Source organism: Sinohyriopsis cumingii, chromosome 17, assembly GCF_028554795.1.
Source record: "Sinohyriopsis cumingii isolate HCF-2022 chromosome 17, ASM2855479v2, whole genome shotgun sequence".
Lineage (NCBI taxonomy): Eukaryota > Metazoa > Mollusca > Bivalvia > Unionida > Unionidae > Sinohyriopsis > Sinohyriopsis cumingii.
The window spans coordinates 22798386-22811646 of NC_142977.1; the positions used below are offsets into that span (position 1 = coordinate 22798386).

General features: G+C 36.4%; 1 protein-coding gene across 3 annotated transcripts in view; it reads right to left on the bottom strand.

Annotated features, from left to right (window-relative positions):
* Window positions 1-12197: 12197 nt before the first annotated feature.
* Window positions 12198-13261, bottom strand: part of LOC149777925 (uncharacterized) — a 33573-nt gene continuing 32509 nt past the window's right edge. For all 3 annotated transcript variants that reach the window (XM_089939034.1, XM_089939035.1, XM_089939033.1), the window contains one exon: window positions 12198-13124. In XM_089939034.1, the coding sequence (XP_089795160.1) occupies window positions 12220-13124 (905 nt within the window). In that variant the 3' untranslated portion in view covers window positions 12198-12219. The remainder of the gene's footprint in view (window positions 13125-13261) is intronic.

A 13261-nucleotide genomic window follows, 5' to 3' on the forward strand; every position in this document is an offset into this window, starting at 1 on the left:
GTCACTGTGTACTCGACTTGGGGCGCAATAGGGGGTATTGAATCGAGAATAAAGTTTAATAAATAATTTAATCAGTCTTTTCTAAAATCTTCCTCTAACGTAAAATTAAAAAGATATAGGTCACGTAGCATTTCTTAGGAAGTCGAGAAGTTATGGTGTAAAAAAATGTTAAATTGAAATTCTTACTGATTCATATGAAAAAGTGGTAGAGATAAAGAAAGAAAGAATACCAAGAAGAAAGCATAACCGCTTTTGAGGATCGAACCCATATACTTAACCTAACATTAAGGTACACACGTGACAAAGATTACTGGTCCAGCCCTGGGAGAGGCTGATTAATAAGTTGATTATTATACCCTTGATCTATGTAAAGGAAAGAAAGAATTAGACATAACTAAAAGAAGAAAGAATGTAGTAATGCAACGATTCTGCAGAGCACGGTGTTGCGAAGTTCATGCACATATCATTTAAAGTAATTTATTATAAAGCTGACCTACGTACCCACCTATACAGTCAAAGTCATACAGGCCATATAGTCATTCAACACCGAGATCCATATGCAGCCGGTTACAGCGAAAAGTGTGTCCAATAAATAATAAAGAAAACTTGTTATTAAAGGATTGTCCTTTTTCTGTATTCTGGATGTGTTGGCAATAACACATACCCCCCACCCAATTTTCTGATAGAATTTATTCCTTAAATGTAAACATGAAACAGGTCCCACTATAACACCAATGTATGCTGATGTCAAAGATATACTGAATAGTCCATTTGATTCATGTAGGCATGCTAACTTTTTACCAATTCAGTTTTACATTTTTAGCTGATTGTATGTATTGTTTAATCGCAGTAAGTTTTAGACGAATGACCTTGTTTTTTGTCATGCATTCACATGTAAACTCTAAGACGAACAAATGCACGAGGGCAAACTTCACTGGACAATCTATAACGTTGTCATCTAATGGTTGAATAATGCCGTTTCGAAATCGCTTTCAAGGTGATAAACTTTAACTTACACTGAACGTACAGAGTGACAGAATGCACACAATCCTGTCTTTCCGCACTTCAAAAAAAAAAAAAAAAAAAAAAGATAAAAATGTACACAGTGGTGTTATGACCTCGGCAGACGATATTTATTTTATTTTGAGCCCTCAGGTGGGAAGAACATAATTTAATTAACATCAATACGAAAATCACAGAAATGGAAAATAAATGCGATGCAACTTATTTTCATAGTATTTATTCGCAATATATTTTTCAGGTGTCAATAGTTTCATTTGTTCATTTGAGAGAGAGAGAGAGAGAGAGAGAGAGAGAGAGAGAGAGAGAGAGAGAATTTGCACTGGTCGTGGGACTTCGATTGAAATGGTCAATTGAACAATGTAATCTTGATCATGACAAATCGCACTTTCTGGTCTTAGTAATTATAACCACAGCTATGAAGAAACAGTTATGCTGTGACGAAATATCCTTTAATAGCCCCATGTTTAACAGGGACAAAATGCGTAGCATCTCGGGAAATGAATATTACACCACAGTTTTAAAATGTATGTTTGTAACAGTGTAAGCATTATGCGTCGGTCTGCAATAATACGGAAAATCTATGCATTATACTTGTCACACTGCCTGTTGGCTCACTTTAGGCGGGATATAAGAGTTCGTCTGCACTTGAAATGTAATCGTAAAAATTGATAGGTTTTCGCAAGAGTAGTCTGGCTGTTTGTTTTATTTAGGTCGGAAATGTGACTGGCTGCATTGGAAGTGTATGTGTCTGTATGTGTGTGTGTGTGTGTGTGTGTGTGTGTGTTTGGGATTTTTAACGTAACTTAAACAATTTTTCGGTCAAATCGCTACGACGTAGCAGTGTGACAGTAGTGGGCCACTGGAGCATCATGCCGCATACATTTAGCATCAAGTCCTACCCAGTCATGTTATCCTGACACCAGGCCGACCAGTCCTAACACTAACCTCTTAATGCTGAGCGTCAAGCGAGGCAGCTGCTAATACTAATTTTATGTCTTTGGTATGACTTGGCCGGGCTTCGAACCCGCGACCTCCCGCATCCGAAGCGGACGCTCTAACCACTAGGTCACCAGAGAGGTCCATTGGAAATGTAATCTTAAAAATTAATTCCTAACAATTAATAATTTACTGATTTCCCTTGTAGGATGTCAATGTGATGATCCATGGTAGGATGTAAAGGAAGAAGCATAAATACAAATACTTCTCTATGATCCCAATTATAAATAAAGTTAATCACTTTTTAAAAAATGTCCCTATCTTTTTTAAAAAAGTAACTACCACCCCCCTTTACTATTCCCAAATCCCTATAACATTACAAGTGGATTTAGAAAAAATAAAGTTAACATCCATCTTTTTTATTATTATTTTGCGGCATTTTAGGACAAGGATAAATATATAGTAGACCCCTATCTTTGTAGGATTCTAGGAACATTGAAAATTAATATTAGACAGCCATATAATTTAGTTGATACCCAGCCGTAACAATGCACTGCTCAAAACAATTATCATCATTATTATTGTTGTTGTTATTAATTTTTTTATGGAGGGGGAGAGAAACTCCTTTCCTCATCCTCCATACAGCCCTAGTAAAATTATCGATCGATCCAGGAAGGGAGAGAGTATAGCGGATGGTAGAAGACTGAAGTAGGGAATCATTTTGTTCTTTTATTATAGAACGGACAAATTGAAAATCCTATATTAGAAAGTTTGATTGGCATATGTTTTCATTCATCAAAGTCTGAAAACCAGTTTTATATTTTCGAAAATAGGCATTATAATTTGGCATGTGCCCATGTAAGCCTAAATTTTGTCAGGCTCTAGTATCAGTACTATCAACTGGCAAAGGTGTGTGCTAAAACATGACACTGTTACAACTTATTTTATATACTTCCTTAACGTTTGTCGATGAGCCTCAGGTACCAACTCATAACCCTTAAAGATGCATTCCTTAACCAGATCATAGTCAGCATTCCGCTCTACTGTCAGGAGTTTTGCCAAAAGGTGCACTTTATAATAACAGTCCAGTGCTCTCTTGGCCATTTCAAATTTGCATCAGCTTTTTTTCTCTCTTAAAAATGAGGGAAATATTTATCTACTTCATTGTCGTTAAAACGTGATACTAACCTAATGTTGTCAGTAACATCAAAACTTTAATTTGTATGTAAAGTGGGGTCTTGAAGTTTACTTGCCAGCTCTAATTCTTTTTAAGGTAAACTGAAATCCCCTTTCTTCCTTTTTCTGTTACTCTATGCATCTGCAAAAGCATCTGCTTCTCTTTTTCCTCTTTCTCCAATTGCATTTGCATTTGTCTTTCTTTTTGTTACTGCACTAGTCTTCTTTTTGTAACTAAATTTGTCTTTTTTCTTCTGTAACTGCATTTGTCTTTCTTAACTTAGTTTCATTCTTGAAATTTAATTTCAATTCCATAACTTTTAAGTTAGAACCAGATTGAGACTGACTAATCAAATCCAAAATACTTTCATCCAAAATATTCTTATCTACCAAATACTGGACCAAAATCTCTTAATTCTCGCTTCGTTAAAGACGCCTTTGTCTCAGAAAGATTTTCTGGCAAGCTGAAGTAATTCAATTTTCAAGGTGTCTAGCTGTTCCTGGGTAGGATTTGAAATAAAGATCTCCACTTTGGATGACATTGTAGAAGCTTGTTTGTTTCATTAAAGATTTCTAAAACGTGAAATAATACATGGAACTTAGGAAATTCCAAAGAATTTTAAGAAAATTCGTATCCCGAACGAGCCCCCAATTTTCTTTTATTAGTCTATGATCTTAAAATAAGTAACAGAAGATAGTGAAAAGCAGCAAGCTTTGTAAAATTCAAAAAATTTCCCTGGAATACAAAGTGAAATTGAAATTTACGGTATTGCGAATTAAAATCCCAAAATAATCAGAATTACAGACACAAGTGCTGTTCTGAATAAACTTTAATAGAAATCCAAAATTAAATCCAACGATGAAAGTGTTGATCTACCTGTGATAACCTGTATAATGTTGATGTGCCAACAGTCTTTGGTTGGATCACAATAATACAATCCGAGAAAATATCCTTTTGTAAGTATTTCAATAAATATCCAAGTCTCTATATCCAAGAATGCTATCATAGTACTTTTGTATTTCCAGAGATAAATCAAATAAATATAATAATTTTAAGAAATTAATTCCAGCCCAAATGAATTTCTGGACACGACAACTATACAAATCGATTCTGCTAGATCTTAAGTACGAACGAATAATCTTTCCAGTAACAAGATTATATAGTCGTCCACTTTATATCAGGTCACAATTAAAATGTTTCTTTAAAAAACATTACTGAACGAAATTAACCTTCTAGAAAGTTCTAAATGTTTACAAAATAAAATATTAGAAAGTCTGTTACTAAAATTATAATATATAACATTAACCGTGTCAGGTACACCAGGTAAATTTTAAAGGAATTCCAATAACCTATACCCGACCCCAAAAACATTTACTTCTATTAATAACGATCATGATATTATTACCATATACATATGGAATAATTTAGCTATGTATTAGTTGTTTACAGAAAAAACAAGCATTAATTCAGATCAAGTGGAAAATAAACTTCATTTTGGGCAAGGTTAAGTCCAACACACAATATTACATTACAATAGCATATAATTAAATAAAAAAAAGGTAAAAATCCTAACAAGCAATGCAAATTAAATATACATAACAATACTGGGACAGCCTTAGGCAGCTGTTGCTAACACTGTATGATAATGTTTCTTAACATGTATTGATAAGTTTTAATGTAGCTAAAGAAAGATTAGCAAAGCAGACGTAAACGTCATTGAAATATGTCTTACTAGATTTTGTTGTGAAAATGACCATTCAGCAAGCATGTGAACAGGTGCAACACACCACAAAAAGATGATCTATGCATTTGGTTACATGCTTTATTGTAATGTCTTAAGATTTGCAAATGACAGGAAAGGAGCTGGAAGATACATTTTGATCGTTGAAACCAGAGCCAAGTTTCTCCAAAAACAGACCATTGGGTAGCAAAACTTCAGACCAGACATGGAAAACTGAGTCTAAGACCAGACATGGAAAACTGAGTCTAAGACCAGACACCTAGAGTGATGGGCTGTATGAATCTGTTTTACTTTGTTTTAAATGTGAACTGTAGTCAGCTACTTTCATAATATAGTACCAGTGTACGATATACTGACCATGACTATTTTGCGTATTTTTTTTTTCTATTTCTTAAAATATCTCCACTGGTAATTACATGCCGAATGAACAAAAACCTGCCTCATAAAATTGTATGCTTCGCATGCCGGTTAACTTTGAGAAAGGTGTTTGACTATGGTCTATTTATTTGTATATTGCAGTTTGTAGAACCTATATATGACGTCAGCACTTACCCCAATTACAATTACCACGTGGCTAGTCATGTTTATCATCCACTGGGTGGCAAGGCAGTAAGGACAAGAGAAATATTTGATTATCTAACAGATCGATATAATATTTAAGCAATTTAATCTGACATTTTAATAACTGGGTTTCAGCATGGCATCTGGATCCGAAGGGGACACTATGTCCCCCACTCTTGAAGTTTTAGGGAACATGCAACATTTTAAAGGAACAAAGGAAATTTTTATATAATGCACTAGCGATTCTAAAGATGTGATAATCCTATATGATGCAAGAGTTTCCACATTAACCTTGTCTGCACTGTGCGATAATGTTTTCCTTTGACACTTTTTTCAAGATACATTTCTATAAATGCTCATGTACCTCGTGAAATTAGGATACTTGAATATCCGGTTAACCTGATATGAGCTGTACCATTCTCCCGTAACTTTTGCATTCACTCATTGCTACCAGCATTTATTATAACAAATACCCATGTTTGCTTTATTTTTTTTTCAAGTTTATTACACGACAAATTATGTATTTGCATAAATGTAGCATCTTTTGTCTTTAATTTCAACTTTAATATAAAATATATATTCCTTGCCATAAGTGTGATTTTAAAATATGGTAACCTAGTGTAACGTAGTCGAGCTAAAACCCTTTGAGACTGAATTGATATTTAAGAAATAACGCGTATGCATGTGACAATAAAAAGATGTATTATTCTCTCACACTAATGATGAAGTAACATGACATCAAAATAAATACAAAGGTACATGATATGGATCCAGTGAAAAACTATGATGAACAGATATACTTATTTTAAATATTCAATAATTATAAAGTTGTCTCAGATAATTTAAACACTACCATGCTTTTTGTCTCTATGGTCAATATGCTTACCTTTCCCTATACAGTCAAACACTAATGGCATTCTTATAGTCAAACACTATAATGAAATTCTCTTAGTGAAACACTATGACCTTCTTATAGTCAAACACTAATGAAATTCTTATAATCAAACACTATAATGAATTTCTCTTACATGTCCAATATTTACTTGACATTTCATATGCTCTTTGACCCGCTCCCCGGCTCGGTCACTTCAACCATCCAGACTTCTCGTGCACATATACGTTGGCACTTTCCTGGCGGTCTTTCATCACTACTGCTGCGGCCTCTGGCTACACCTAGTCAGTCCGCACACAGTTATCCACACCTAGATGTTATCCACAACTAGTAATCCACGCCTAGTTATCCACACCTAGTTGGCTGAATATGAAAAGAAACAACTTTCCAAATAGTCTGCTTTCTGTGTATCTAGATTAAAATATCTGAACATTTCAAATGGATTAATACTAACACACCTGAAATATTCCTTATGTACGACTAAAACGTACGAATGGCATACCAAAAAAATAAATATGATATACTAAAACTCTAATACATACATAATACGTCTTCAATATTAGTTATAATAGCGACAAGATGACCTACCAACAGGAGTATTGCATATATGTTCAAATCCCTGTTAATAATCCGAATCGTACCATCTCTCGCTACCAAATTATATAAACCATACACTCTTGATGAATTAAACTACAAGTACGATAAAACAACGCAAACGTATAATACAACATTGAACGTGTTTTGCGAAACTGAACATTAATTAAAAAGAGCGTTGATTAAAAATAATATAACTCACCCAACTCGTTGGCTCAAACTAAGACACAATGGCGATCCCGCCCCGACAGCTAAATACATAAAGAGCTTCCCTATAATGGCTGTGTCAGTCAAGATCACTAATTAATATATATAGTCGCGCGCGTTAACATATATTACGCACGTGCCGCTCAAGCAATGAAGGCGTCACGCGTTGCAAAGAAAAAGTATATTTACAAGAAACTACGGCACGCGAAACACGTCAAATACTAAAATTTATGGTGGTCTAAGCAAGCCATATCAGGTATTTCGTAACACCTAGCTGCAATCAGACACTTTGCATTGCTGTTGTTGTTATTGTTGTAGGGTTTAACGCCATTTTTCAGCACACGATAGGCTATACATGTTGGCCAGTATTAATGGTGTAGGAAGAACCCGGGAAAACCCCGGAAAGAACCACCGACCCACGAGAAGCTACTTGTCACGGAATTGTGTACGAGTTATATCAATATGTATATGTTGTCAAAAATGTACTCGGGTTTCGTTGCGGCGTACAGCGTCACCCGAGGGTGGTATACTTTTTCGGCTTAGTGATTTCGAAATCCTGAGCGAAACTCAGACTATGCTGCACGAGCAAATTGCCTGCAGCGGGGAAACTAAGTACCTAGCTGCGCTTATCTGTCACAGCTAATGTACTTATAGAGCAAATTCTCTATAATCAAATCGCATTACGCCAAGTCTTGTCAGGAAGCTTACCCCTTTACGGAAGCAAATCTCCAGCTGTAGAGGTAATGAAATTTTCTTTATTACTATTCGTTTATATGACAGAATTGTTTTCATACTTTAAATGTTTTAGAACCTTAATTAATGTTTCAAAAAGACTTGTATCTGCAAACATATTCATTGAATGCAGTAACTACCGAGCAGGAAACATATATTTATTCTAAATTCTACAGAGAGTCAGTACCCAGGTTATGCAACGCCACATTAGAAATACTTTAGTCTGGTTCGAGTTAGCTATTTGTTGTAACTGAACAGACAAATTGATATTTAATTATACGCTGTTTGCATTAAACGATTAATGTAAAGGGTAATGAATTCATGTGCACGCATGCGCTACATATATCAATGCAGAAGTACTTAACAGTGTCATATGTACTACACGGTTTAGTTGTTATCGTTTTAGCTGCCTAAATGCCATGCCTTGTATATGGTTTGATGTGGAGTCACCAGCTGAAAAGCTGCTTTATACATGCCTGCCATGCCTTGTACATCGTTTGATGTGGAGTCAAAGAACTGTGTGGTGTTTAGTGTGATGTATACACTGTGTTTTGGTGACGTTGGATCGGAAGAGTGGACTGGTTTTCTCGGTACAAGGGACCAGGGCTTCGCGACCAACGGGTCTGTGATGTAAGGGATCCTTCAGCAGACTGAGAGGAGTGGACCATGTGTGGGTGCTTCTCTGGCCATTTACTAGAGCGCGTGGAACCGGAGTTAACATCGGCGCCACGATAGTTAGTGTTCCATGTTATTTCCACCATTGCATTTCATAATTTCATTCATTCCTATTATGTCGTTATATGAACGATCGATAGGTTCATGTCATTCATTCCTATTATGTCGTTATATGAACGATCGATAGGTTCATAATGTCATTCATTCCTATTATGTCGTTATATGAACGATCGATAGGTTCATCATTTCATTCATTCCTATTCCTATTTCAATATCGGTTTACGATCGATAGGTTCCTCATTTCATTCATTCCTATTTCAATATTGGTTTACGATCGATAGGTTCATAATTACTCGTTTTGCTATATCGTGTGAACGATCGTTAGGCTAATTTCATTCATTCCTATTGCTATATCCTTATATGAACGATCGATAGGTTTATAATGATATTCATTCCTATTGCAATGGCGTTGTGTAACGATTGATAGGTTCATAGTTGCATTCATTCCTATCGTTATATGAACGATCGATAGGTTCGTAATTTACACTGCTTTTCAATACCGTTTTATGAACGATACATAATTACATTCTTTTCTAAATCGTTATTTGAACGATACATTCAAGACTCTTTATATTGGGGTGTAGGTCACTTTTATTTTGTTGATCGGTGATAGGATTTCATGTTTGTTTTGAAATTCCATTCGTTAAATTAATGTTTAGTTATTTGTTGATAGTTCCATGTTAGGAACTTGATAATTTTCCTGATCTTTTTGTTTATAATGGTGTCAGATTTGTTAATATTTAAATTGCGTTTATAAATAAACATCTTGTGAACGCAGTTGCTTTTGATGTCTTCCCTAATCCAGTCCCAATCCGGCTTCATCCCGTGACACTACTGGCAAGCTTTCTCACATACCCACATTAGCCGAATCCGAGATTCGAACCCACGCAGACAGAGGTGAGATGGCTGTCTTACAGTTATTATCACCTTTAGTTTTTTGGGCTATTAGCGTCAGCATTAATGTGGAAGAATATCCATTCAAGAAAAGCTGTAAGCAGGTTGTTTGATTTTATCCTGACGTTCCAACCGAAGAAGTAGCAGGTTTCAAGATGAACTTATTTTAATCAGTTAGATGAACTCAAAAGTCAGTGTCAAGTCAAAGATCGAAGTCATTTGAGTCTTATCTATTTATCACGACAGTTTGAAATCTCTTGTATGTCTCGGGTTTAGCACACCTGCAGAATTAACTTCTTCCAAACTATAAAGGGCTACTGAAGACGTGCAGATGATGAGAGAAAGATCTGACATCACCGATGGAAAAGTGACCATTCGTATGGCATACGCTGTACCTCCATGGAAAGAAGACAATAACCGCCATTTATCTGCTTATCGATAAGTGCACCCAGCATGATGGATACACCCACAGATCTACAGATGAAAGGGAGTATGTGATGGGAAACATATCCGCTGTGACACATATGGTAGCTGACCAGGTTTAAATAACGTGTGACTGATAAAAAGAAAAGCACGAACTTTGTCTTATTTGATCGTTTGTTTCTTGGTTTAGCGTTTAATTTTCTTCTCAAATTTGGACATTAATTGTAGTACGAAAAATGTCATTGTTTCATGAAATGCATATACGTTGTATAGTTTTTTTTTTTTGAAGGCCTGAACTTTAATTTTTAAAAGTCGTTTTCTAGAACCTAGAAATAGATAACTTGTGAATAGGTTTGTTCCATGTCCAAGTTTGTATGTATTAAATGGATAGTGCTTAGACCAATGCACAGGCCATACAGCCCATTCATATATTTAAATAAATGTTTTGTACCCATGCAATTAGACTTTTTTTTTAAGAGTCTCTATTTTGTTTGCGAGTCATTCTTTGGGCGGAGCGTGATATATACATTCATATAGCGTCTGGCGGACATTGTTGCCAATGTCCGGTACCGTGACTTCATCATTAATATTGTCCCTATACAAACCCAATATTTGTTACTATACAGGCCCAATATTCCCATAAAGTCCCATTGTCCCCAAAGTGCCGGTCCTGTATTCACCATGTTAGATTCCCATTTTCGCTAGACAGTCCAAATCCGTTGTCACTCCACATCCCTATGTTCAATTCCCCTTGACGCCAAAGTGGCCCATTCAATTTTCCCATGTTCATATCCCCTTGGCGCTATATTGGCCCACGACCTTGCAATAGCCCTTGACGCTATTGTGGCCCACGACCTTTTTGACTCGGTTTTCCATTGACACTTTGTTTGTTTCTGTATGTCTGTTTGTCCCTATGAACCCTTTGTCCCTACAAATATATTTCACCCTAAAACAGGTCTTGACCCTATAAATCCTATGACGCCACCAATGCTCAATCCCCCTTGTCACTATACATCCCTGTGTTCAAATCCCTTTGTCCCTATACAAACTCAATCCATTCCCTTGTCTGTTAACAGGCACAATATTATCCATGTTAAATTCCTACTGACGTCAGAGTTGCACACGACCTTTCAAAAACCCTTGGGGCTAGAGTTGCCCACGTCCTTCTTTGACTGAGTTTCATAAAGGCTAGGGTGCCCCCATATACTTTTTAAGCACCAAGCCGAACAACTCAAAAGTCTATTTCCTATTTACTAGAATTTCCTCTCTCAAAAGTGGTTGTTATTCTTGCTGGACAAAATGCACAAACAAACCTTTCTGATACTGATTTATTTCCGTTGACTCATTTAAGCAAGTGATCAATAAACCTAGCAAGCCAAATGTCTTGCTCGTTGGTGGCATAAAATATGATGTCCTGCAACTCTTTAGGCATGTTGAAATGGTCAAGCATCAGCGGGAAAAGCGGGACATGCCAGCACACAAAGTGCAAATAACTGACTAAAACGGTTTATTAAACCAAAGTGACTGAAGTGTGGCGCAAGGGTATGGCACTTAACAGGATGCATCCTCTTAAAAACAGTATGACTTTGCAGCGTATAGTACACGAAATATTAATCAAGGTGTTAAAGACATAAAAATGGACGAACTGAAATGGGTAAAACTATATGCCCTGCTACATTTGTTGGAAGGACACAGAAAGGATATATCCAAAAGCAGATAGAACGACAAACTGATAAAGATGCAGTTTGATGAAACTGTAGATGCCTGTGGTTTTGAGTTTTGTAAAACAGAAGACCTCTCTATCTTTCAAGAACCAATTCTGAACATTGTATGTGACAATATTTTGAAAAAAAAATTTTGTTGAGTTCAAGTTAAAAGAGGTGGGCGGGTGATTAAAACAAATAGGTTCGCAAGAAAAAAAATGAATCTCTTTTACTTCTCTCTTGTTAACCATTATTAATTTCTGATGAATTACTTGCCATTTCAAAAGTAGGTTTGGGAGCTGCTCAATGGTTAGCGTGCTGGACTCGTGAGTGAAAGGGTGCAGACTCGAATCTTACCATCGGACCAGCCTGGGTCAGTTATTTCGATGTGTCCTTGGGGAATGGCACTTTACTTTAATTGCTCCAGCATTAAACAATCTACTGGTTTCGCTGAACCATATAGCACGCAAACTAACCAAAGAAATATAAAGTCGATTTCGTTTTCACAAACTTAACTTCCTAACAATTAGTTATTTTTCTTGCTGGACCAAATACCCCAATGCAAAACTAACATTCTGATGTAGTAATTATTTCCGTTTATTCATTTCATCAAATTATCAATTAACCTAGGGAGCCAAATGTTTTGCTCGCGAGTGGCATCAAAGATGACGATGTCCTCCAACTCTTTGGGCAAATCGAAATGGTCGAGCATCAGCGGGAAAAGCTTGAATCCTTTCCGACTTAATTCCTGCCAGTGCTGCAACCATTTTTCTTTCGGGAAGTTCCTTGATAGTGCAAATACCGTTGTGGCAGCTTTATCTACACACATATGCACATTATCTTTTATAGTACTGCCGTACACAAAGTCCCGTCCACTTGATATGCATCGAAAACTACAGGCGCACGTTTCTAAAGCAGTCCTTAGGTTTTCGGTTCTTTCCACATCTTTTTCGGAAGTTCCATGAAACAGGAAAATGTGGTCCGATTTTGAAGGGGGAAGGTAGGGAATTTTTCCGTTTAAAGATCTTAGTAAAGTTTCCCACCACTTATCGTTGTCCTTCGATACTGGAATGAAGCTCAAATCTTTCAACGACTGAGGAATTCTACAATTGTTCAGCTGCAGTGGAATGATACAAGCTTTGCTACCTGGTTCTCGTATGACATTTGTCTCATATTTACACCAGTAACTCTCAATGTATTCCTCAGTCAAGACGACTGCAACCCGTACTGATTCCTTGACTGCCATTTCGATATTGCTAATGACAGTTTCTCCTGGAATAAAATCTCTATCTGCAAAGCAACACGAATAAGAGTGAGGTGGTGACTCTAACTTCTCGATGATCCCCCTAACCCAGTCCTTGTCATTTTGAGAGTTTCGAAACGAGAAGAACACATGATAAGTTTTTCCTCTAGGAAGTGGGGGCGCTTCAGTAATGCTTCTCCTTGTTACTCGCTTGGGACTCTCACTGACGCTGAGCATGTGGAAAGAAATGGAAGGGTCAGGATCTGCAAAGAAAACAAGACATACTATGCAAATTTTCTTTTATTTTTAACTGTAAGACTCGGGTGTTTAGGTACAAATTTACTAACAAAGATGTGACCAGCTTATTGCATATTTTACGACATAAACAAAAGAACGACGT